The sequence below is a fragment of the Pan paniscus genome, chromosome 7, assembly GCF_029289425.2.
Source record: "Pan paniscus chromosome 7, NHGRI_mPanPan1-v2.0_pri, whole genome shotgun sequence".
NCBI classification, from domain to species: domain Eukaryota; kingdom Metazoa; phylum Chordata; class Mammalia; order Primates; family Hominidae; genus Pan; species Pan paniscus.
Genome location: NC_073256.2, coordinates 152,903,615 through 152,929,941, shown reverse-complemented (window position 1 = coordinate 152,929,941; position 26,327 = coordinate 152,903,615). Strand labels below are relative to the sequence as shown.

Here is a 26,327-nt window from a genome sequence, read left to right as displayed (position 1 = left end):
CCCTTCTTTTTCCTCTCAACTCTGTTCAACCATGTATCTCCCTAGTCAAGTTACTTCTATCTCCTGAGTCAAATGAAGCCTCCTGAGTCTCAGACTTTTCATCCACAAAACACAGACCATATTACCTACTGTGGGTGCAGGTCGCATGAATTAAGTAAGAAAGTATAAGAAAATCACCTAAGAGAGCAGCCAGCAGATTGCGTATACTTGATGCCAAATTAGTAAGTAATAAATAGATGAATTTAACTGTTGTGGATATATACAATTTTATCTGAACAAGACCCACCTACTGTGGAACTGCATCCCCTTCAGAACCTATGGCAAGTGGGACAAGGCTACCAAGGGAGCCACCACACTGAAAATGGCATGACCTGGCCCAGGCCACCCAGATCGGCCGAGGAATTGGCCTTTGACTGGAAATCAAGAGATTCTGAAATTTAGAACTGATTATGTGGATACTGAATGTCCTGAGAGCTGAGTCACAATAATGGTAATGTGCTTGGCTGCTCCGGCAGGTTCTCAAACTGCAGGTGTTGCATCACCTCCCTGTGGGACACTTGGAAATATTTAGCATGTTTATTTGGTTGTCACAATGACTAGGGTCACTACTGGGACTCAGGGGCAAAGGCCTATGTCAGGCATCAGAAACAGATGGTCCTGCCCTTCACCAAAGTGTCCTGTTTAAAATGTCAATTGTGGCCCAGGTAAGAAATACTGCTAGAGGGAAAAGCCAGAGACCATTTCTTAGGCTTAAAGCCCTTATTACTGTCTTTTCAGTTTGCAAGTTCAATTCCTCCACGCATTCTATAGGACACCCTAAGGTAGGTTTTTTTTGTTGTTGTTTTTTGTTGTTTTCCTTTTTTTAAAGAAAAAATCCTTCAAGCTAGTCATAGTCGGTATTCGCAACAAGAAAAGGCCTAACCAATAGATGGACTGAGTATGTATTTTGGACTTTCTGGATGATATAAATAATAAACAACGAAAGCGGCATAGTTGTCTTCTTTGCCATTAGTCCCATAACACCTCCTGATGTCCCACTTGCTATGGGTTCTGAAGGGGTGTCATCATACAGTGCCCTCATCTTATCAGCAATGTGAACACAGCGGTTTCTCAGCATTTCTAGTTTTCAGTTTCACATTTACCAGGTGTGGCTTATAAAAGTCATTACATTTCAGGGTCATTATGAAGAATAAAATATCAGATAAAGTGTTAAGCACGGTGACAATGTTGAAGTTTACCTGAGCAGCCCTGTGCACCTAAAAACAGTGATGATTACAAAATCTCCCCACCCTTTTGTGTTTCTGGAAAGTGCTTGTTGCAAAGGCCCACTCTTACCCACATAACTTAGATAAGACTCACAGAGGACCCTTTATTTACCTACAGCAAGGACAGACACAAACCCTCAAAATTCCCATTATTTTGCCCCTTAAAAATTATCTGAACTGTTTGTTTCCACTGGTCAATCAGAAAAAGACATATGTCCTGAGTTAGTTAAACTTCGGTTCCACTTCTCTCCTTTGTCCAGACCCCTGAACTTTGACCCATCTTCAATCTGAACTAGCAGACAAGCTCCACCCAAAAGCCCCTTTGGAAAACAGGCCAAGCTCAGGGTAGTGTTCTCTGATCACTGTCCCATCCTGCCACTACCACCCATTCATCGCACTGCCCCACACCATTCTGGCCTCAATCACTTCACCCATGAAAGGAAAGCCTTTTTCTGCCTGACTTCTGAGATATAACTTACAGTTCTCATGGTCAGTGCTTTCTCCCTTTTTAATATCCCCTCTCCCTATTGCCAATAGTCCCTTTCTGTGGTCTTGCAGTCACCTTTTCAAATAAAATCTCCCCTTATCCATGTCCTGATTTTTTATTTTAAAAACTATATCTGCAAGACAGTAAGAAATAAGAAAATACATTTTAATATTCATTTGTATAAATAACCTCATTTGTCCATTAATACATATTCATTTATTAATATTAATATTCATTAATAATTTTATTTGTTCACTTACATGGAAATTATCATTTTACAAATTTACAAATTATCATTCCTAAGACTAATAATTTTTCTCCAGATGTCAATTATTGTATCTCTCACAGACACACAAATGTTACATTTTTAAACACAAACCATCCAAAGTCCCATTATTTTCTCCATTAAAGATTAGCTGAACTGCTTGTTTCCACTAATCAGGAAAAGTCACATACCCTGAGTTGGTTTTCAAGTGATTATGAAGATGGTATAACAACATATAGTAAGTATATCTGAGTTTCACTGCATGATGTATAAGCTACAATAATTATATTATTCACTGGTAAAGACCAAGCGCCTTTCTGAACTAGCTTTAATTGATCTAAACTATAATTGTGACATGACACTGTTCCTTGGGGAGCAATTACAGTTAAGCTGTCATTTCATAAACAACTAAATCTCAAGAACCTGTCACGGTCTCCATTAAAAGGTTTCCCATAACTGAGTGCTCACCAAAAAGCTGATTAGTATAATAAAGGGATATCTTACTGACCTCTAACACAACACTCAACACTGAACTTGGAAACTCCGCCACCATAGCTTCAAACATGCTCTTCTTCCAGAGTCCCTTAGCCCAGCAAATGGTGCCACTGTCTTCGCAGCAACTCAAGCCTGAAGCCTGCCACCTACTGCATGAGGGCACTGACTAGGCCTGTGTGTTCACTGCTTTATCTCTCCAACATGAATAGAGAGGGCGTTTAATACATGTTAATGATCTAATTAGTTATATGTTAATGATTTTACCTCCTAAACATCTCTTAAATCTGTCCATTTTCTTCAGTCCTCCCACAACCACCCTAGTCTAGGCCCTCATCTGCTCTCTCTGGACCACTGTAGAGTCCTTTCTCTGTATCCACTTCCATCTCCTTCAATCAACAGAAAGGTCTTTTTAAAACACAAGTTGCCCATATTACACCTCTGCTTAAAATACAACGATGTGACTGTCCTGCGAACCTGAGTGCTAGTGTTTTGCTACTGCTGTGAAAAGCCCTTCCGAAGCATGCTAGCTCTGGCTCACCTCTCTAGCCTCACCACATTTCTGCTTTTAATTTTAGCCATTCTGGATTTCTTTCAGCTTCTCAAAACTGCTGTGCTCCAAGAACTGCACATTCAGTTCAGAAGTACAGAGTTGGAAGGAACGTCACATCCACCTTTTAAACAAACAAACAAAAAAAACTGGACAGAAAGCAAATTAACACTGAAGTCCATGGGCAAAAATTATTTCTCCCTGTAGGTATCTCTGTCCAGGAATCTACAGGGAGGAATAAAACTCAAGCATTTGCTCATCTGGGGGTGGGCTAGCATGAGAGTATGAAGCCCTGGAAACCACCCAATTAGAAAAGTTGAAACCTTCTTAAAAGCTTTTTCTGCAAAAAAATCCCTCCTACCCCCAGGCACTGACAGAGAAAATTAAAGAAAATAAAGAAACCACTTCCCCTGGGGAGATAGTGGGGGATAAGGGATTGCTGAAATCTGCCCAGAGCCACCTATCCTATGTCCTTCTCCTGAACAAAAGCCTAATCTTCAGGAGGAATCGGTGTTTAAGGTACCATCTTAGAAGCAGGGACCATGCCCTCGCCACACAGTAAACCTGCCGGTGCCTTGACTTTGGACTTCCCAGCCTCCAGAACTGTGAGAATATAAATTTCTGTGCTTTATACATTCCTCAGTCTCAAATATTTCATGGCGGCAGCACAAATGGACTGGGATACCTTCTGGTATTTAAAAAGAAAAGTCACATTCTGCAAAGTTAAGTGACCCATAGGATAAAAAAAGAAAATTTCTTATACAGCATTTTGCAATTGAGTTAAACTTCTTGACCCAACACACATATAAATATATAATAACTGTTCTATCCCATAAAGACATAATGTTATATTCAATTAAAGACATCAAAACTCTTTTCAGAACAAACTATATTCTACAGAAATTATGAGTCCCTATTTGCAAGTAACAGGTATAAACTATATATAATAGTTTATATATAGTTTAACTATATATAATAATTTATTATAGTTAATATAATAAACAGGTATATTAACAGGTATAAACTATATGATTTTCACACAACCTTAACTGATTTTCACACAAATGAGAAAATTAGGCACAGAAAAGTTCCACTTTAAAGGCTATCTTGGTTATCCACTACTACATAACAAACTACTTCCAAATTGAATGGTCTTGAAAAATAACCATCTTATTTATTTGCTCACAATTCAGCAACTTCGGCACTGCTGGGGGCAGACAGGCTCATGAGTTAGTGGTGGCTGTCAGCGGGGACCTTAGTTCCTGCTGGTTTGCCTGACTCTTCTTCACCTGAGTATCTTAAGCTTCCATTTACCATGGCAGCCTCAGCGTGAATAGGCTTGTGCATGGTGTCTGATTTCCAAGATGAGAAAAGCAGAAGCTAGAAGTCTTTCTTAAAGCTCAGGCTTGGAACTGGCATTGTGTCAATTCTGCTGCATGCAATCAGGTAAGCGAGACGCAGAGTCAGACAAACTCCGGGAAGGGCACCACGCAGGGCCTGAAGGCTTGCATGTATGGTCATTGGGGCAGAGCACAATATATACACTACACCACTGATAAAAATGACAAAGCAGTCACTGATCAAAAAGTCAAATTTTAATACCCTCAAACATTATGGTCTTTTCTAAGGCCTGGCTAGCTACCTGCCTGTTGCCTTCTTTTTCCTAAGTTGGGAAGCAAGGTGGTGATTTCTCTGAGCGCGGAAACCCTGTCTTACTCATCTTTTTACCTCAATGACTGTCTAGAACAGCATGTAACTTATGACAGGCAAGGAATATTTCATGCATACAAAAGTGAATGACAAATGCCAACTGAAATTAATGCCCCAAAAGTATTAATCACTACCCAAGATGTTAATTAAAACAAAACCTAGAATATACCACACAGGGAGATGAAAGGAAGCACATTTTTGGTATATGGGGTCTAACTGGCCAACAAGGACTTGTAATTGAGCTTAAGTTCTAAGTGTTTATCTAAAAATGTTTAAAAAAAAAACACCTGAGAAGAATTGTAAAATAAAGGATATTAGTATTAGATAAACAATGTAAATTTATTTCTCTAGAGGTGGGTCTAAAGTAGAAAGTAAAAAGGAGGATATAAAGAATTTTTTTAAAAAATGTTTGGATACAGTACAAGATATAGACAGTTCTCGACTTACAATGGTTCAACTTAGGATTTTTTGACTTTATGATGGTGTGAAAGCAAAACACGTGCAGTAGGAAACTTTATTTCCAGTATCCATACGACCATTCTGGTTTTTCAATTTCAGTTCAATATTTGATAAATTACATGAGATATCCAAGACTTCATTATAAAACAGGCTTTGTGTTAAATGATTTTGCCCAACTATAGGCTAATGTTGAGTGTTCCGAACATATTTAAGGTAGGCTAGGCTAAGCTTTGATGTTCAGTAGCTTAGGTGTGTCAAATACATTTTTGACTTACAATATTTTTAACCTACAAGTGGCTTATTGGGACAAAACCTCATTGTAAGTGAGGATCAGTATATATCTCAAATCAGTTTAACAGCTAAGAAACTGTGAGAAAGGAAGAAGGCCATAAAGCAGGTCCATCAGTACATTCCATGGTGACAGCAAATGTAAATACTACCTATAGGTTATTACCTCAAATATTCCACAGTCTTAAGTTAGGCAATGTAAGAATTATCCCCACCCACATTTACACCTTTGCTCCTTCAATGGGTACTGTGTGTGTGTACACACACACATTTATCTATCTAAAAATCATATGCCTGTTCTATCACTGGTTAATACTGCAATACTTATCTAGGCCAAGAGATTCATCATTAACACTACCATATGTAGAGAAATAGCTCCAACTGAGAAGACTGTTCTTGTCATATCCAACTGGATCATAGTTGTTTTTAATCTTTTTATAAGGCTGAGTTGTACTAGGCACAAAAGAAGGATCAGCTCTCTGGTTTTGCCACTAATTTAGATTGTATTTATCTACAACCTTTAATTAACAGTGTCTTTTGCAGTAATATTTGCCCACTGGAGGACATGTTTAATTAAAACTAGCTAACATAATCCATAAATCTGCAACCAGGCACATATAAATAGCTGTATGCCCCAGTACACTGAAAGCAAATGAATTAATAAATGGTGTTTTGCTTTCACGCCATCATAAAGTAAAAAAATCTTGAGTTCAACCAATGTAAATTGAGAACTGTACCTTGCACTGTATCTAAACATTTAAAAAAAAATTCTTTATATCCTCCATTTTACATTCTACTTCGGACTCACATCTAGCGAAATAAATTCACATTGTTTATCTAATACTAATACCTTTGTGAGACCTGCATTGTGGAATAGCCCCTTTCACTTCAGGATACTGTCTCAAAGTGCATATAACTGGACTTAGATGAATCATGTAAGGGTACTGTACTAATCCATGCACTAAATATTAATAAAGTTTAATTTCTTAAAAGCATAGGCCCTGGAGTCAGACTTCTAGGATTCAAGTGCCCGATACTTAGTAACTTTTAGCAAGTTACTCAACTTCTCTGTTCTTCCATTTTTTTTCACATGTCAACAGGAAATAATAATGTCTATCTTATGTTATAAAGATTAAATGAGTTAATAGTAAAGTGCTTAGAATAATGCCTCACACACAAAAAACCACTCCGTGTGTGTACACACACATAACAGAAGTCTACACATAAATAGAAGTTCTACTGTATTTTCCCAGCTCCCAAATGTATTAGCATGCACTCCTCTTTGGAGAACACCACTCAAGCACTTGCTTTCTGTACTTTACTGGGGAGAACGAAAGCTTTCAAAGAACATCTTTAGTTTATAATCTACACTTACCTATTTCCTGCCCAAGGACAAAAATACAAAGGGAGAACAAACAAGGTTTATTTTCCCTTTATCCTCTTGAAAGAACCCATCAATACTTTTATTAGCTCAATGGGACATTTTAAGTTTAATAATTTGACCACTAACACAATGATTACTTAAATAAATCCCCATTCTTAGTATTCAGGATTCTGATCTCATTTGAATTATATCAGTGTAGTAAATGCCAAACTCTAAACAATAGTAAACCTAACAATGGACTTGGGACCATGGCATTCACATGAAATGAAGTAGCCTCCTCAGAAACAAAACACTTGTTTCTTAGCATAGTTGCTAACTGAGTCAAGCTTTGCATTACTGATAATCATTTTCAAGATCCTGATAATCACCCCTGAAAATAACAATCGCTTTTTACGTGGGCATTTTAATGTCCTAAGAATAAGTCATTCCAAACTTGTGTTTAGGTGTTTATTTCAATATCACAAATATTTCAGGATTCTCTTCGAGATATATACAATTCCACGCCCAAGTAAAGCACTGAAGGCATTCCAGAATATATTCCTTATGATTTAAACGAATGTTATGATCCACTATTCCCCATAATGAAGTCATTCTAGCCCAACAGTTACTCTACCTTTCTCCCTCATGTCTGTTAATGTCCTGAATTTATTCTTAAAGACTAAATTTAATTTCATCCATAATTATTTCTCTAGAAATAACTCTCCATCACGTCCTTAAATTCTATGCTGTGCCTCTACCTTTGTAATATTAATTCAATCTTTATCCTATATTATTTAGTAAAATTTATCGTTTCCCCTATTAGATTATGAATTATTTGAGAGCAAGTAGGACCCACATTTAATTAAGCATTTTTCGTATATAATCGTTTCTCAATAAATACTTATGGAGTTAAAGCTTATTTTTCTCCAAATTGAATAGCACTATTCAATAAGGTTTTTATTGATTTTTTTGTTGTTGTTGCAGAGATTACTATATTAAAGCTATAAATACTATTATTTAAATATATTAATTTTCCAACTACAGATCACTAGGTATTATTAGTAGTGGTTGAGATTATTTGGTGTTACTCCATTGACTGTAATTTTAACCTAATATCCATTTCTAAATGATAAACAGCCCAACTTATTTAGACGTTAATAATTCTAAAGATCAATGAAGTGTACAAGTAACTTTTCCAGAATATAATATCAGCAAAAAAAAACATAGACATGCACACACACAGGCACACGCAAGTAATATACAATCTGAAATAAGCTAACTTACATACTTGCTATCTGCATTTGCTTAAGGTTGGATATTCCAGGAGGAAGTGTGTGGAGGACAAGCTATGAAGCCCATAAACATGAAACCGTTAATTCAGAAAATCCCAGACTACAAAAGTCAGGCTACAAGTGGGGAGAATGATATGAAAGATTTAAAATCAAAGGCAAGAAACTGATACAGCAAAGAATCTATTGCAATAGACAGGGTAAGGGGTGACAGTGTTCTAAATTAAGGAGTGAAATGAAATGTAAAGAGAGATAGATGATAATTTAGAAAGTAAATGAATGGTATCTGAAGGATGGAGGCAAGCAGGTCAATGAGAGAGAAGTGCGTAGACAAAAATTATGTCCTGGTATCTGGCACGAGTACTCAAATACACTGTTGTCTGTCATTTACTCAAGTAAAAAACGCAGGAAAAAGTCAAGGTTGGCCAAGAAGAGGAGGTATGAAGTTCAGATATGGACATGGCAAATCTCTAAGATGTTTGTGGGGTATCCAAGTGGAAGTGTTCAGTGGCCATTTGGTCTAACAGTCAGAACAGAGACAGGTGATGCACCCAGTGCCAGAAAGCACAGGTCAGGCTGGCTCAAAAGCCTGACTTCTTTCTCTGTAACCATGATTATCAGTCTGCCTTTGTATTATGTGTCCATTTTTCATGTAATTACATATTGATTATTTCTTTTAATGGAAATTTATAGTTCAATCTACAGCATGAATTTTTGCCATTTTCCTCCAGAAGACTGCATCCTAGAAAAGAGGGATTATGTTCTGTGCACATTTCCTATCTCCAATACCAGTATAGTCATGCAATTTTCAGTTGGTCCAATTTGGTGATCCTTATGGAGCCCAGAGCCAAAATAATCAGTATAGTAATATCCAAGATATATAAGCCCAGCAGTATATTGCTAAACCACTAAAAATATTTTTGCTTTTTGGTTCAGCAATAGACATAGAGATATATCCTCTATGACGTACCCTCAAAGTAAGCAGAGATGTAATTAAAGAGTTAAATATAACAAAATTCATCACAGACTTTAATTTCTTTTTCTTTCTTTTTTTTTTTTTTGAGATGAGAGTCTCACTTTGTGCCCCCAGGCTCAGGCTGGAGTGCAGTGGCATGATCTCGGCTCACTGCAAGCTCCACCTCCCGCGTTTCACGCCATTCTCCTGCCTCAGCCTCCCAAGTAGCTGGGACTACAGGCACCCGCCACCACGCCTGGCTAATTTTTTTTGTATTTTTAGTAGAGACAGGGTTTCACTGTGGTCTCAATCTCCTGACCTCGTGATCTGCCCACCTCAGCCTCCCAAAGTGCTGGGATTACAGGCATGAGCCACCGCAACCGGCCCACACACTTTAATTTCTAAATTTACTGCTTTGTGACAAACATACATGTAATAGACTGTTTCTAGTCTTTTAAATGTAATAAAAATTTTAGGGGGCCTATATATAAGGATTATAATCAAATTTTTAATTATTCATTGGCTCAGGAAAATAACACCAATGATAATAATATGCCCCCAAACAATATCACTAGATTATTTCAGGAACCCCTCAATATATGCCTGGCTGTTTTTGGATTTCACTTTAAGTTTCAATCTTACTGAAAATTTTATTTTCAAATTTCAATTTTATTTTCACTTTAAGTTTCAAATTTAAGTTCAAGTGTTGCTTTCTGCCTCAATAATCAAGCACTGTAAGGAGAGCAAACGTTAAGATTTTAATTCCCTCCACAATACATCTGAAATGCTGTCATATTTGTAAATACCAACCTAAATAACTTCCCAATTCTCACAGATAGGGGCTGTGTCACAAGACCCAAGTCCAGAGCCTCTGAGAACAGGACAAATGTAGCTTCTGAAGATTTACTCCTCCTGCTGCCGCTTACCGGTTCTCTTCCTTCCAGTTCCCACTACAAGATGTAGGTTGACAAAATGAGAAAGTAGAAGAGAACCGTCCATCATAAAACAATGGCCATTATGCGCCAACCAGTTTCTCTAAATTTATATAATCCATAGTGGCCTTTCTACTTTATCATAGGCCCAAGATTTAATGAATACTAGGAGTGACTCATAGTAACTAAATGTATCCTTAAGTGATTATTTTTAATATCAGGCTGCCTTGATGTCAACAAGATTCAAAATCCCAACTAGCCAGCTGCTATGGTTTCAATGTTTCCCCTCCAATTCATGTTGAAAATGGCCACTGTGGGGGTAATTAAGAGGTGGGGCCTTTTGGGAAGTGCTGAAGTCATGAGGACTCTGCCCCTATGAATGGATTCAAGCCTTTTAAAAGGGCTAAGGTAATTAATTAGCTGAGGCTCTTTTTGCTCTTCCGCATACTACTATGCGAGGAGGCAGCAAGAGGGCCCCCACCACACACCAAATACAGGTGGCTTGATCTTAGATTTCCCAGCCTCCAGAAATGTAAGAAATAAATTTCTGTTCTTTATAAATGACCCAGTCTCAGTGTTTTGCTATAGCACCACAAAGGTCTAAGACAACCAAATTAATTTTGGCACTGTGGATACAAAAAACTAGCCTACATATACATTATCACTTTATTTCTAGAGGTAAATTACCACGTGAACATCAAAAATCATTTTCACATAAATTATCTGAAAAAATATTATGTCTCTGAAAATCAAACAGGAGCAACAAAAATGGCAACATTTAACATATCTCTATGACTGTAAAATATTCACTATCCTAGGAAATCTGTAAATCCATGATGTTTTCCATGGAATAGGCTTCTACCAAGTAGTAATTTAAAGGGTTTTAAATTGTCTATGACATACTACAAGGAAAAAATGCAAGCCCACTTCAAAAAAGAAAGTTTCCCTGAAACACCAGGAACAGACATGTTTTATCTCTCAAAGATCCTTGACCTAACCATTTATATGAAGAGAACAAATATATCACATTCCCAACATTCAGATTCTAGAAAAACTTTTGCTGGTTAAGACAAAGTTACTGCAGATAGTATGTACACAGATGAGAATGCTTAGAGGCTAAAAGAACAATTATCGAATTAATAAATTTAATAAACCTAATTTAAACTTATAGACTTAACATAGCACACTAAACCTTGAGAATCACAATCACAGTACAAAAATACCTCCTGAGTAAAAACCTCAGGCACATTTTCCCAAAAAATGGAAAATGTTTTTATATTAATAAAGGTTACACTAAGTTATTAAAACGTTCATGTACAGAAACGTGTGAAGTAGAAAAATATCACAAAAACAACTGCTATTAAGATTCTGGTTCGCTTTTTCAAATAATTCCCCAACTTGGATTCTGGATTTTCTGTATCTTGACTTTTCTTTTTTCACTTAATATTATAGCACAGACACTTAAAACAGAGCATTATGCATAGAGATATAACGTATTTAATGTCATATTACAACTCACTTTTTAAAATGGTCCCTATGCATTCTTTCACTCCAGCATGACTATGCATGTGGCATTCCCTCTCCTGAAATAGTTTGCCATCATTAAGCACCTGGAGAAGCCTCATCATCTAAAACAGTTCAAATGTCATTCTCTACTTTAACTTTGCAGGACCTTTGGCCAATGCCACCCACATTCTGCTCCCTTACAACTTCATTTATGTCTTCTATAAAAATCTGTCTAGTCAAATTAAATGGCTTGTAATTCCCCAAATGCCTTCTGTGCTTCAATATAGTGCTCCTCTGTCACCACCCTTCAATTTCACTATCTCACTTCTGACCCCAGCCAGCCAGACTCTTTAGAGACAACCTCCTTAGAGCAGCCTTCTCTGAGCCTATCACCAGGATCCTCTTCTTTGTTCTTTCAGGGCAACCTGTATTATTAATATTAACTTATTCATCTGCATTCACCAAAAAAACTGGCAGTTTTTTAGCCCAAAGACCATGACTTAACCACTTCGATTTTCCCAGAACAATGTCTGGCTCAGAGAAGACTCTTAATAAATGCTAGGTATAGACAGAGCCGGATCCACTGACGGATGAACCAGTGAATAAAAAAAAAATGTAAACCCTAAACCATAATGTATCTGTAGGTCCTCAAAGACAGGGTACCTTGTTCCAATGTTGATTTGGGGTTTATATTGACCATGTTCCAAGCTGGCGCTGATCAGCACCAGAGGTTAAGGTTTATCTGCAAAAAAAAAAACCCATGGAGAACAATTTCCATAGCTTCTAAAAAGAACTTCTAAAAAAATCATAAAACAGCATTTAGAATTTCACCCTTTACAAGCTCAGATACATAACTCAAGAGAGTGAATATACATTAAGGTCTGAACACTAAATGATTCATGTGTCCAATGCTGTGCCATTGAAAGAGTGTTGAAAATGGTTCATTAACAGAAGAGAAATTATTCAATTAATGGAAATCACTTTATCAGATGGAGTTTCACAAACAGTAGTTCTCTCTTGCCCCAGAAGCTGGAAGTGTACCATCAGCATTAATTCCACACTACACTATTCTCTACTCACAGCTATTCCAGCTATTTCGTTTCCTCCAGTTCATTCTATTAACTGACACAAGCATGAAAGCTTCTTCTTAGGACTGATTGCAGTGCTATATTAGCTTGAAACAGGGCTGGCTTGAAACCTGTATGCTCCATTATGCTAAGCAGAAATATTGTTTTTCAGTATCCTGAAAGTAGTAACTTCTAAATGGTCTACTTCAGACATTGTAAGTACTTGAAATGGACTCTAATCTCAAACACAGAAATTATAATTTTTAAATTATAATTTAAATTTTAAATTAAATTTTAAATTATAATTTAAATATTATAATTTTTCTTCCCTTACCTCAAAGCTGACAATGAAAAACAATATTTGAGATTTTATTTCATACACTTTATTGATGTTATGAGTCAATAATGATGTGAACACATTCCGAGAAATGCATTGTCAGGTGATTTCCTCATTGTGCAAACATCAAAGAGTACACTTACACAAACCTAGATGGCATATCCTACTGTATACCTAGGCTATATAGTATAGCCTATTGTTCCTAGGCTACAAACCTGTACCTCATGCTACTGTACTAAGTACTATAAGCAATTGTCACACAATGGTAAATATTTATATTTCTAAACATAGAAAAGATACAGCAAAAATACAGTATTATAATCTTATGGGATCACCATCATATATGCAGTCCATCATTGACTGAAATCACTATGCAGCACATGACTGCACTTTATTTTATTTCATTTACAAACTTGGAGACAACAAAGTATTAGTTTCAGGTTAATCATCATCAACTAGACTATGAACTACTTAAAGACAGGGTCTATAATCTGGTCATCTTTCTATCTATTGCATATTAAGTATACAGAGCATATTGAGCACAAAGAATCAATATACAAAGATTTCCACCAGTCATGTTTTGTTTGAGTAATGAGTCTGTCTATGAAATGTTCGTAACGTAATTTTCTGTTTACAAGACACATATATTCCCCTGAGTTCTGCAGGTATGGCTGAGAACATTCCTAACAGGCTGCCCACCTATAAATATCAACTGTAAACTCCTAAACTCACAGCAAAATATAAAAGTTAACTGTCTGAAGCACTGAAGACTGATCGAAAACAGGCAGATTCTGAAAGAAAGTTATGACTTCAGCAAAGGAAATACCCTGGGGTGAATTTACTCATTTTAAAGCTTTTGGCCTTAGTGGCAGAGACTGAGAAAACCATAGTGCTGAAATGTGAGGGGGGAATACTAGAAAAGACGGTCAGAGTTGCAGATAACCAAATATTATGTATAAAATCTTCTGAAATCTCTGGCTGGCCTCTGAATCACGTGACAAAAATTAGACACAAAAAGCCAAATTAAGGAAAGAAATGAACTGAGACTTGAACTCTTACCCAATAGACACAGTTTATACCCTGAATCCAACCAAGTTAATTAGCTGCTAAAACAAAAATATCAAAATTCTTCCGCGAAAGTAACAGAATCCAAGGTTTCTACAATGTACATTCACAATAGCCAGCATACAATCCAAAATTACTCAAAATGCAAAGGGCTGAAGCAATACGGCTCTTCATCAAGATAAAAGACTCCCAGTGCAAAATAAATCTAAGATGGCCAAGACTTAGAAGACTTAGAAATTAGTAGACAGAGATGTTCAAGGACCTATTTAACCGTACTGTGACAGAGAGGAAAATAACACTTGCAATGAATTAAAAAATAGAAAATCCCAAGAGAGAAAAAAATGTTTTTACATACATACATGTATATATGATTCAAATGTAAATTCTGAAACAGATAATTACGATTCCTGATATAAAAAAATTACTTGGTGGGTTAATAGCAAAATGAGGACAGAAAAGAATCAATGAGTTTAAGATACAGCAGTAAAAGTTATAAAATCTGAAGGACAGGAAAAAAAAAAAACAGAGCCACAGAAACTTTTGTGAGAGTGACAAAAGGCTGAAATATGTGTAATTGAAATCTCAAAAGAATGAGAGGAGAAACGATCAGAAAAATAATTGAAGTAGTAACTGAAATATTATGATAAAATGTACAAATCCTTTTAAAAACAAATTTTCACGAAAGATGTCATAGGAAATCTGTCTAGTGTCATACCAAAGATACTGAATTCATTATCAAACTCCAGGCCCAGATTGCTTCACTGGTGAATCTATCAAATATTTAGGAATAAGTAACACCAATCTGATATATGTTCTCTGAGAAAATGGAAACACTTCCCAAGTCATTTTATGAAACTAGCATAACACTAACATTAAAATCTGACAAAAATATTATTTTAAAAACTGTACAGGTCAGTCTGGGAGTGGTGGCTTCTGCCTGTAATCCCAGCACTTTGGGAGGCAGAGGTGGGCAAATCACATTAGGCCAGCCTGGTCAACATGGAGAAGGCTCATCTCTACCAAAAATACAAATGTTAGCCAGGCATGGTGATGCATGTCTGTAATCCCAGCTACTCGGGAGACTGGGGCATGAGAATCACTTGAACCCAGGAGATGGAGGTTGCAGTGAGTCAAGGTCGCGTGACTGCACTACAGCCTGGGCAACAGAGCGAGACTCTGTATCAAAAAAAAAAATAGTATAAGTCAGTATCACTCATTAAAATAAGATGCAACTGAATCCAGCACTATATAAAACAGATAATATATCACTATTAAGTAGGGTTTAACCCAAGAATACAAAGGTTTTAGTTTTAAAAATCAATCATTAAAATCTACCATATAAACAGTGTAGAGAAATATATTGTGTTTATTTCAATCGATGTAGAAAAAGCATTCAAAAAAATTTACCACCCACTGAGGATCAGAACTCTCAGTAAAACTGAAGCAGAAGGGAACTTCCTCTACCTAGCAAATGAAATCTACCAAAAAAACCTGTAACTAATATTGTTCTTAATGTTAAAATAATTGCATGCTTTCCTCCTTGATTAGAAACAGGAATAATTCCTACTGTCCTCATTTGTCTTCAGCATTACACTGGAGATATTAGACAAAATAATGCAAGTAAAATAATAAGATGCATAGAAACTGGAAAGGGAGAAGTAAACTATTTAAGCAAATGGTATAATGATGTGCATGACAAATCCTAAGAAGTCTACAAAACAACTTACTAGAATAAGTGAATTTAAATTTAGCAAGGTAGCAGGAGACATGGTTAACATACAAAATTTTATATTAGAAAAAAAAACTGGAAAATAGAAATTTAAAAATATTCAATTTACGATAGTGTCAAAAACACAAAATATTTAAGAATAAGTTTAACAAAAGACATACAAAACTCCTATCTTAAAAAGTACAAAGCGCTGTTGACAGAAATTAAAGGGAAGACTCAATATTGTTAAGATGTCAAATCTCCCACAAATTGCTCAACAGATGCAATGCAATTGCAATTCTAATCCCAGCAGATGGTTTTGTAGTAATTAACAAAGAAATTCTTATATTTATATGTAATTGTAAAGGATCTAAAGTATCTAAGTAATCCTGAAAAAGAAGGACAAAGGTGGAGGAACTACATTACCTAAACTCATGTATCACTATGTAAAAGCCTACAGTAATCAAGACAGTGTGGTACTGGCATAAGGATTCATAAATAGATTAAAATAAGTGAACTAAAAGCTTAGAAATATACCCCCACTTACATGCTCACCTGATTGTCTCATCAAAGGCACCAAAACAATCAGTGGAGGGAAACATCTTTCAACAAATAGTGCAAGAAAAACTAGATAACCATATGGGAAAAAAGATGAACTTGAGCCTCTATCTCATACCATATACAAAAATTCATTTGAGATATATCATAGACCTAAAAGTAAAAGCTACAATAACATTTTTAGAGAAAATACAGAAGAGTATAACTTATAAAGAACTCTAACATTTCCTTGAGGTTGGCAAAGATTTCAAGATTCAAATACATGAATAGCCAATAAGGATATGAAAAATTGCACAAAATGATCAATCATAAGGTAAATGCAACTTCATACCACAGGAAGATACCAATATACCATCAAAATGGCTAAAATAAAAAAGGCTGACAGCACCAAATACTGATGAGGGTATGAGGCAGCTACAGCCTGCACACATTGTTTGTGGAAATGGTACAAGGTATAAGTGCTTTGGAAAAAAGTATGACAATTTCTTGTAATACTAAATACACAACAATTTTCAATACTGCGTATTTAATAAAGAGTAACAAACATATCTGGTTATGAAACAACTTGTACAAATAGCAAAGACATGGAATCAACCCAAATCCCTATCAATGACAGGCTGGATAAAGAAAATGTGGTACATATACACTATGGAATACTATGCAGCCCTAAAGAGGAATGAGATCATGTCCTTTGCAGGGACATGGAAGGAGCTGGAAGCTATTATCTTCAGCAGACTAACACAGGAACAGAAAAGCAAACACCGCATGTTCTCACTGATAAGTGGGAGCCGAACAATGAGAACACACGGACACAGGGAGGGGAACAACACACAGTGGGGCCTGTCATGGGGGCAGGGGGAGGGAGAGCATCAGGATAAATAGCTAATGCATGTGGGGCTTAATACCTAGGTGATGGGGCAAACCCCCATGGCACACATTTACCTATGTAACAAACCTGCACGTCCTGCGCATGTATCCCAGAACTTAAAACAAAATACAACGTTAAAAAAAGAAAAAGAAAAGGAAACAACTTGTATAAAAGTGTTCAGAGAAATTTAATTTATAGTAACCAAAAAATTAAAAGTGCCTAGACAAATGGATAAACAACAATGATATATTCAGGTAACAGATTATTATTCATCAATAAAAAGAAATGAACTACTAATACACACAACAGTATGCAAGAATCATGTATATGAACATTCAGAAGACAAAAGAAAAATAGCATTTAAATAAAACATAAACAATGATATTTTTGAACCTTTATGTACCAAGCATTTAACACAGATTATCTCATTTAATTTTAAACCATCCAACCTCATATTACAAATGAGGAAACTGAAGTGGAAAGAAGTTGAAGAGGCTTCCCAAAGTCACACTGCTAGTTTGACTCAAAAGGATATATTTTCAGGAATCTGTAACTCACACTAAAGGGAAAAGATAGAATGAATAAATTTACTAAGTTTTTAATTAACTTTAAAAGTGTGTGTAGGGGGATGCTAAGAGAAAACATCTCTAAAAACACCAAACAGAATATAAATTAAACATCTGCTCCCCTTTGATTCAGGTTAAAATACCTGCAGTGTAGACCTCACTGTCTTACCTTAGGGAACTGTTTTACGGGAATTAACACTTTCTGTCCCAGCTTCATGTTCTTATTAATCACCACATCGATGTACTTTTCTTCATCCTTGCCTTCTCCTTTTTGAAACTTTTCTATTTCTGTGGAGGCAAAAAGATAACCATGAAGTGTATGACTCAGAAATGCAGGGGCTGGGTGTTCTGGTTAGCTCTGTAGTGGCATGAAATCAACTACTACTGAAGTATGGACTATTAAATTGAGGCAAATGTTTTCAAGTACATTTCCGGTTTCATCAATGATTCTTCATAAATGGAATAAATGCATGTATCATGGCTCTACAAAGTCAAATCTCAACTGCTCATACCAACAGAGGAGAAAAACAGACCAGATAACCAACACAAAAATAAGTTACTTCAGGTCTTCTGGATAACTAGATAAGGCTGATCAAATAAACAAGAAAAGCCATTAAGTATTCACAGTTCAGTGATACAAAGTGCTGGAACATCCCTAGTTATCAATCTTGCCTGGCTTTTCAAGGCTTCTACAACCAAGAACTGATTCTACGATGGCATTAAACACCCTAGACAACCTTCCAGTAGCCCACCTCCCCAGTCAAATCTTCCCTCCTTGCATGTGACACATATCAACTATATGCTAATGTCTTTACTAATGCTCTTCACTCTACTTGTTATGATGATTTCATCTTCATCTCCTTTCGAGACTCAACCACATTAAATCTCCTTTTCTGTGCAAGTGTTTCTTTCCTCAATGGGGTGGCAAGAATGGAAGAATCAATCACTCTCACCTTGATACTCACAAAGCACTTTACGTGCAACTCTACTGCTACCCTTAGATGGAAAAAAAAATGTGCTACCTCTCCCTCTGTAACATAAATTTCTCTTAGGTAAAAATCTATTTATTCACTCTTAAATATCTTAAACTAAGCAAGTTCCAGATCCTAGAAAATTTTAGCATAAAGTTTCATCCACCCTATGGCCCACGGTATTTGGTTGCACAAGAGATACAAAATTAGGTGCTTGCATGAATGCTGAATGAATGAGTACTGTTACCTCCAAGCCCCAACCTATAGACACCCAGGTTCAGAGAAGGATAAAGAACAGCCTGGAGAAGGTATCAAAGACGTCATCAGCTGTACAAAGGAATACACGTATTTATCCATTTTGCTTGTTAAGCTAGGAACATTTAAGAATTTAATATGTGCCATCCCTGAACAACATACCTCACATTCATGACATAATTCAATCCTCAAGACAGATGACAAAGAGGAGGTTCAAAGAGGTGACTTCACAATAAATGGCAAAGGTTAAGATTTACCCTCAGATTTGTTTGGCTCCAAAGACAAGGTGCCTGTGCAGTCTCTCCCACCATTTTTATGTCATATCAGAAAAACAAGTAAGAAAGATTTTTACAGTATCTTGGGATAAATGAAAGATTTATTTAAGCTAGAGGCTTTGGGCCTGGGGCTTCTGTCACCACTGAAACAGCCAATGGGCTTCATAATACCACGGAGGAGCTTTCACTCCATCATAATATGCAGCCTCCCATTTCGAACTAAATGATTGTCTATTAAACAAAGGTTTTGAATGAGCAACAAAGAATTATTACAATTTAAAGGACACTAAATGGGACATAAAAATTCTAGATTCTCGTCTCAGATCTGCTAATAATTGTCTTTGCAATTAGAAAAAAGTATATCAGTTAGGATGCAGGTTCTTCAAGTTTAAAATGAGAAAAGGGAACTAGAATATCCAACGATTTGGTTCTAAAACCTTAGGATCTCATGTGACTTACAAATGCTGACAAAGCCTCTCACTCCTTGATGAAACTTTGGTCACTAACAGTAAGCAAAGCGCTTTCCTGAGTTCTGTGAGTCATTATAGCAAATTACCAAACCTGAGGAAGGATCCTGGAGCCTCCAAATTTGTAGTTAGGCAGAAATCTGGGTAGCCTGAGCATTACATTGTGGCTGGCATCTGAAGTGTCAGCAGTCTTGTGGGATTAAGCCCTTGATCTGTGCGGAGGGGAGGGGGCCTGATGCTAACTCCGCAGTTAGCTTCAGAATTGAATTACTGGATACACAGCTGGCATCAAAGAATTGGTAAGTGTCTGAAAACACTATACAATAGGGATTAAGAGTGATGAGATGGGGGAGACGGAAGGAAGCAGGGTAGAAACTGAAGATAAGAAAGGATGGCTAAGAGAAGGAAACAGCAAATTATATCTGCAGCTTCTAATCAAAGCTTCCAAGAAGAGATAAAGACTAAGTCACCAAATAAATGAATTTGTCATTTTGTCTGCTTTCTTGTACTACACTATGTTTTGATCCTGAAAAATTAATTTTAAGTGGAACCTGTAAAGGAAAAATATACACAGAAATAGAAGAGTACCTTTAATTTTATTGATTTTTTCTATAAAAATGATACATGAACATGGTAAAAATTTAAAACAATATGACAGGATATAAAATTTTTTTAAGGTTTCTCCTATCACTTCAACTCCAGAAATAATTGTAATCAACTGTTTTTATATACTCTTTCAGAAATTTTCCATGAATAGAATTGACACACACACACAGTTTGAAAATTGTAGCACCAATGGTATCAATGAGCTACACTGGTTTTGTTTTCTTCAGGAAAGAGCAGTAAGTCTCACATCAGCTGCTCCGGGTATAACAATTCATGACTTCAGCTTTAATTAGAAGAAAATAAATCCCACCTTTCATTATCTATTTATGCAATAATTAGAAATACCTTTGGCATAGTTAGACGATTCAACAAAATCAGGTACACTGAAACGTCCTAAAATTTTTTTTTGTATGGTATGTGTATGTGTGTCAAAATAGATTCAACTGCCTCCTTTTCAATTGACAAAGTAGTTTAGGCCAGGCGCGATGGCTCACACCTGTAATCCCAGTACTTTGGGAGGCCGAGGCGGGTGGATCACGAGGTCAGGAGATTGAGACCATCCTGGCTAACAAGGTCTCTACTAAAAAATACAAAAAATTAGCTGGACGTGGTGGCAGGCGCCTGTAGTCCAGCTACTGGGGAGGCTGAGGCAGGAGAATGGCGTGAACCCGGGAGGCGGAGCTTGCAGTGAGGTGAGATCCTGCCACTGCACCTCCACCCTGGGCGGCAGAGCAAGACCCCGTCTCAAAAACAACAACAACAACAACAAAAAACAAAGTAGTTTAGTAATTGTTGAAAACTCACACCAGATGTACAATATTTAAATCCATTAATTCAGAATTCCACATGTTCTTCCTTGTGTCAGTGTCACTTAACATTTTGTCGTAAGAAAATCATATAGGTAAGCTTTTAAAAATTAGGAATTACGTATTTTATCACATATTAGTTTCAGATCATCTATTATTTTAAAAAGGAAAATGAAAGAAAATCTATATAAAATATCTAATTTCCTCTCTACATATACACAGCATCCTACAAATCTTAAGTTGCTAGAATGCACTGTTTCTATCTTAAATTTTGAATGATGTTGGAATATTTTAAGATTTTTTTTAAATTTTTTAAGCCTGATGCCATATCAGAAGCATATAGGTTTGCATTTAACAAGCCTAAAGCACCACACAACAATGCAAAGAGCCCTGAGCCCCATCGCGGGAGTCAAACAGACCTGGTTTAAATCATGAATGCTGTACTTTTCTCAGGCCCTTGTGCCTTCCAATATACAATTCAAAACTGGTTAAAACTTTTCTTGTTTTTAGCAGATGCTGTTCAATCAACAATTTTTATTTTCTACTTGAATGAGCATTATAAGTAGCTTAATTTTTTTTTGAAATCCAGAAATACATAAAATGGAGAATTGCACAAAATTATCTACGAAATCTTGAGACAGCTGTCTCAAGGATTTATGCCTGTCCCTAACTGAGAGTTGCATATTCAAAAACCCCTGCTACTACCGCTCTCATCTTCCCTGAGGGAGGAAAGATGCTTGAGATCCACCAAGATGGATGTGACCCTCTAGTTAACTGTGGCAAAGTGAGGCCACCAATAGAGAAAACCCAATCAGATTTTCAAGGACGAATGCATAGGGGATTTGACTTTCACTAATCCCCAGATTACATTTGGTACCAAACAGCTTAAGGTACCAATACCATCTCCTAGCTCAGAAATAATAAGCAAATGTGTGATTAAGGTTTTAGATAATGTAGGGGATTAAAATGCTATGTTTTCAAACCATGTACACCAAACCTCTCACTGCAGAATTCTTGTTTTCAGTAATAATATCTGTATTGTTTTTTGTTTGTTCATTTGTTTTGCTTTGGTCTAGTACAGAACTTCCTAAGCAACGGCCTCCTTTTTAAGGTACCAGATATACTAAAGTCCACTAATATTCTAAAAATAGCTAAATAATCTTTGCATTTAAATAAGTTTCCAATATAAAAATTTTAGTAATGTAAAATTTTTAAAGTAGCTTCATTTCTCTCATATAATCAAACACAGATTATTTTTCCTTTGTTCTAGCAACTTCATTTCTAGAAATTTAACCTACATATATACTTAGATAGATGTGGAATATTACTCACAAAATTATCCGCTACCGCATTGTCTTTAATAGCAAAGCACTGGGAACCACCTAAATGTCTTATCAACAGGAGCTGGGTAAGTAGGCTAGAGCACACCCTGGAATAAAATAGCATGTGGCTACTGCACAAAATGAGGAAACTTCATGTTCTGATAGTCAAAGATCGGTACCAAATGCACTGTTTACTCACACACACACACACACACACACACACAATGTAAGAAACAAATGTTTACTTATATACACACAGAAAACATCTCCCTATTGATATACAGTTTTACATCATGTAGTGACATTACAGTCAACATATATGACAGTGGTCTTGTAAGATTATAATGAAGCTGAAAAATTCCTACTGCCTAGTAATGGCTTAGCTGTGGTAACCTTGCAGCACAAAGCATTACATGTTTGTGGCAATGATAGTGTAAACAAACCTTCCATGCTGCCAGATGTATAAAAGTGTGCAGTAATGACCCAGTCCTTCATATTCACTCACCACTCAACCACTGACTCACCCAGAGCAACTTCCAGTTCCACAAGCTCCACTCATGGTAAGTGTCCTATGCAAGTATTCCATGTTTTGTCTTTTGCACTGTATTTTTATTGTGCTTTTTCTATGTTTAAATACACAAAATACTTACCACTGTGTTACAACTGCCTACAGTACTCAGTATGGTAACATGTACTCTGGCTTTGCAACATGCTGTCTAGGTTTGTAGCCTAGCAGCAACAGGCTATATCACCTAGCCTATGTGTACAGCAAGCAGGCTGCACCATCCAGGTGTGTTTAAGTGCAATCTATCATGGTCCACAACAACAAAATCATCTAAGGATGCATTCCTCAGAACACACATCCCTGTGGTTAAGCAACAAAAGACAGTATAAGAAACTAGTTATCTATTTGGCATGGAGAGGACAAAGTAGACAGGGTACAGAAATACTTTTCACTGTATCTCTTTTTGCACTGCTTTAAATCTCTTAAGCACGTGAATATTTTACCCATCTAAAATGGCATGCGGGGGCCAGGAAAGGAAAAGAAAAAGAGACTAATATGGTAGCCTGATGGGGCTACAGACTGCACACAGGAAAGCAGTTAATTTGTGGTGACACAGCAGGAAGGGCCAAAGCAAATATACACTTTGGGCTCACTTCTCTCTCCTGCCAAGCTTCTGCTATTGACCGCTAGTGGATAGCTCTTAACCCAGCTCAAAGCCAGAGGGTAAATATATCTATGATACAGGTCTTGTACCATGCATATCAGCCTTTGGGCACAGAGCAGAGTAGGAAGGGTGGAAAGAGGACCTGATAAGGCAAAAACAAAAAAAAAATCAACAATGACAACAATAAAACTCCAACCCTTCATCTTTAGCAAACACAAGGAATCTTTTTTTTTTTTTTTTTTTTTTTTTTTTAAGACGGAGTCTCGCTCTGTCGCCCTGGCTGGAGTGCAGTGGCTCGATCTCGGCTCACTGCAAGCTCTGCCTCCCGGGTTCACGTCATTCTCCTGCCTCAGCCTCCCCAGTAGCTGGGACCACAGGCACCCGCCACCACGCCTGGCTAATTTTTTGTATTTTTAGTAGAGACGGGGTTTCACCGTGTTAGCCAGGATGGTCTCAATCTCCTGACCTTGTGATCCGCCCGCCTCGGCCTCCCAAAGTGCTGGGATTACAGGCGTGAGCCACCGCGCCCAGCCCCACAAGGAATCTTTAAAAGGAATTTCTAATACCTCCTTTACATACAAAAATATCCATCTGAGCTCACCATACATAAATTTACACAGCAAAATATTGAAAAATGATGAAAATTATTTAAGGGGTCACTTATACCAGCAGTAATTAAATTATAATTATTACTTTGTTGATGACGACTCATGAAGTACAGGGCTGTGCGTTTGACTTAAATTATCTCTTTATGCTAACAAATATATGATCTGCCGCCTGCATTTTACAGTGAGATCCTGAGGACTGAAATGGTTAAGAAGTTTGCAAAGGTTAGAGAGCTAATAGCACAGTCAGAATTCAAATCTAGATATATCTGACTTCAAGCCCATACCTTTTATTTTTTAAACTGTTATTTAAAAGAACACAAAATTTATAGTCAACCATTTTTAAGTGTGCTGTTCAGTCCATCCACACTGTTGTGCAACAGATGTCCAGAACTTTTCTGTCTCGCACAAGTGAAACCCTATGCACATTAAACTACTCCCCATTTTCCCTTCCCCCCAGCCCTTGGTAACTACCATTCTATTTTGTTTACATAAATGTGACTGCTTAGCTGTGTCATATAAGAAGAATCATACAGTATTTGTCTTTCCATGCTTGGCTTATTTCACTTAGCATAATGCCCTCAAGGCTCATCCACGGGGCAGCATGTGGCAGTATCTCCTTACTTTTTAAGGCGGAATAATATTCCACTGTAGCTATATAACACATTTTGTTTATCCATTCATTGGTTGACAGATATTTGGAGTGTTTCCACCTCTTAGCTATTGTAAATAATTAAAGACTACACCCTTTAATCTCTTTTTTCCTTCTTTCCTGAAGTGAGATGTGAAAATGTTCTAAAGCTGTAAATCACAAGTATTGGACGTTCTTAATGTAGCCACATCTGCTTATCCCTTCACTTTATTCTCCTACAGCCAAGTCATTCTGCGGGAAGCACTGCTTCAATGTATAGAGAACAGCTTGAAATTACAGAACCTCAGTACTGGTGATCTTTAGTGAGCTCTCAAAGTGGACTTAAAGGAACGGCTGAAGGAATTTTGTGTGATATCAGGAGACAGTTCTAGGTCCAAATCCAAATGAAAATATAAATTCCACTAACATCAAAATAAGCAAATTACAGAGTTAAGTGAGTACAAAGGAGTCAAACAGAAGCAATCTTTGCATAAAGTAGATGAAGGAAAAAAAAAAAAAGAGGGGCAGAGGAGACATGACTATAGCTCTTTAGTCACTGAAGCCTAAGATGATTAAATCAAAAAATACTCCAAGGTCCTGCATGGTTATCCCCTAATGTAAACGGTCAATTTCCATGGTTTTAAATTAAGGTAAAAATTGGTACTCTGGCCCCCAAAATTGAAGAGATAAAAATAATGGCAAAAGGGTCCACTTTCTGCATCCAAGACACCTTTATGAACACTGCTCATTGTTGAATTCTTAACTGCTAAGTAATAAGAACTTTCTCAGTAAAAAAAAACAAAAACATAAAACCTCAGAGAGTAAGAGTCTTTGAAATAATGCAGCCAGGATCCAACTGCTTGAGTTTGAATCCCTGCTATGGTACTTAATTATATGGCTGTCAGAAAGTAACTTATAAGTCACAATTTCCTCATCAAAGAAATGTAGAAATAACAGCGCCTGCCCCCCATAGGGTTTTTTATGAGGATTAAATAATTTAATATTTGCAAAGAACAACAATACCTGGTCCAGTTAAGTTCTATATAGGCATTTGCCAAATACCGTACATGCCTATACTAGACAGTAAGTTCTTGAGGGGTGAGATTTTATCTAATTTAACTTTATATCTCTTGAGCAACCTAGAAATTGCAAGTCTGTGTCCAGCTTTTTTCTTTTTTTTTTTGAGACGGAGTCTTGCTCTGTTGCCCAGGCTGGAGTGCAGTGGCGCAATCTCGGCTCACTGCAAGCTCCGCCTCCCGGGTTCATGCCATTCTCCTGCCTCAGCCTCCTGAGTAGCTGGGACTACAGGCGCCTGCCACTGCGCCCAGCTAATTTTTTGTATTTTTAGTAGAGACGGGGTTTTCACCGTGGTCTCGATCTCCTGACCTTGTCATCTGCCTGCCTCGGCCTCCCAAAGTGCTGGGATTACAGGTGTGAGCCACTGCGCCCAGCCTCCAGCGCTTAATTAAAACATCAACTTCCCCTTCACC

General features: G+C 36.9%; 1 protein-coding gene across 7 annotated transcripts in view; it reads right to left on the bottom strand.

Moving 5' to 3' along the window:
- The window catches only part of KHDRBS3 (KH RNA binding domain containing, signal transduction associated 3), a 199,504-nt gene that overhangs the window by 117,729 nt on the left and 55,448 nt on the right, over positions 1 to 26,327 (bottom strand). For all 7 annotated transcript variants that reach the window (XM_055116978.2, XM_055116976.2, XM_008955444.4 and 4 more), the window contains exon 2: positions 17,900 to 18,018. In XM_055116978.2, coding sequence (XP_054972953.1) covers positions 17,900 to 18,018 — 119 coding nt within the window. The remainder of the gene's footprint in view (positions 1 to 17,899; positions 18,019 to 26,327) is intronic.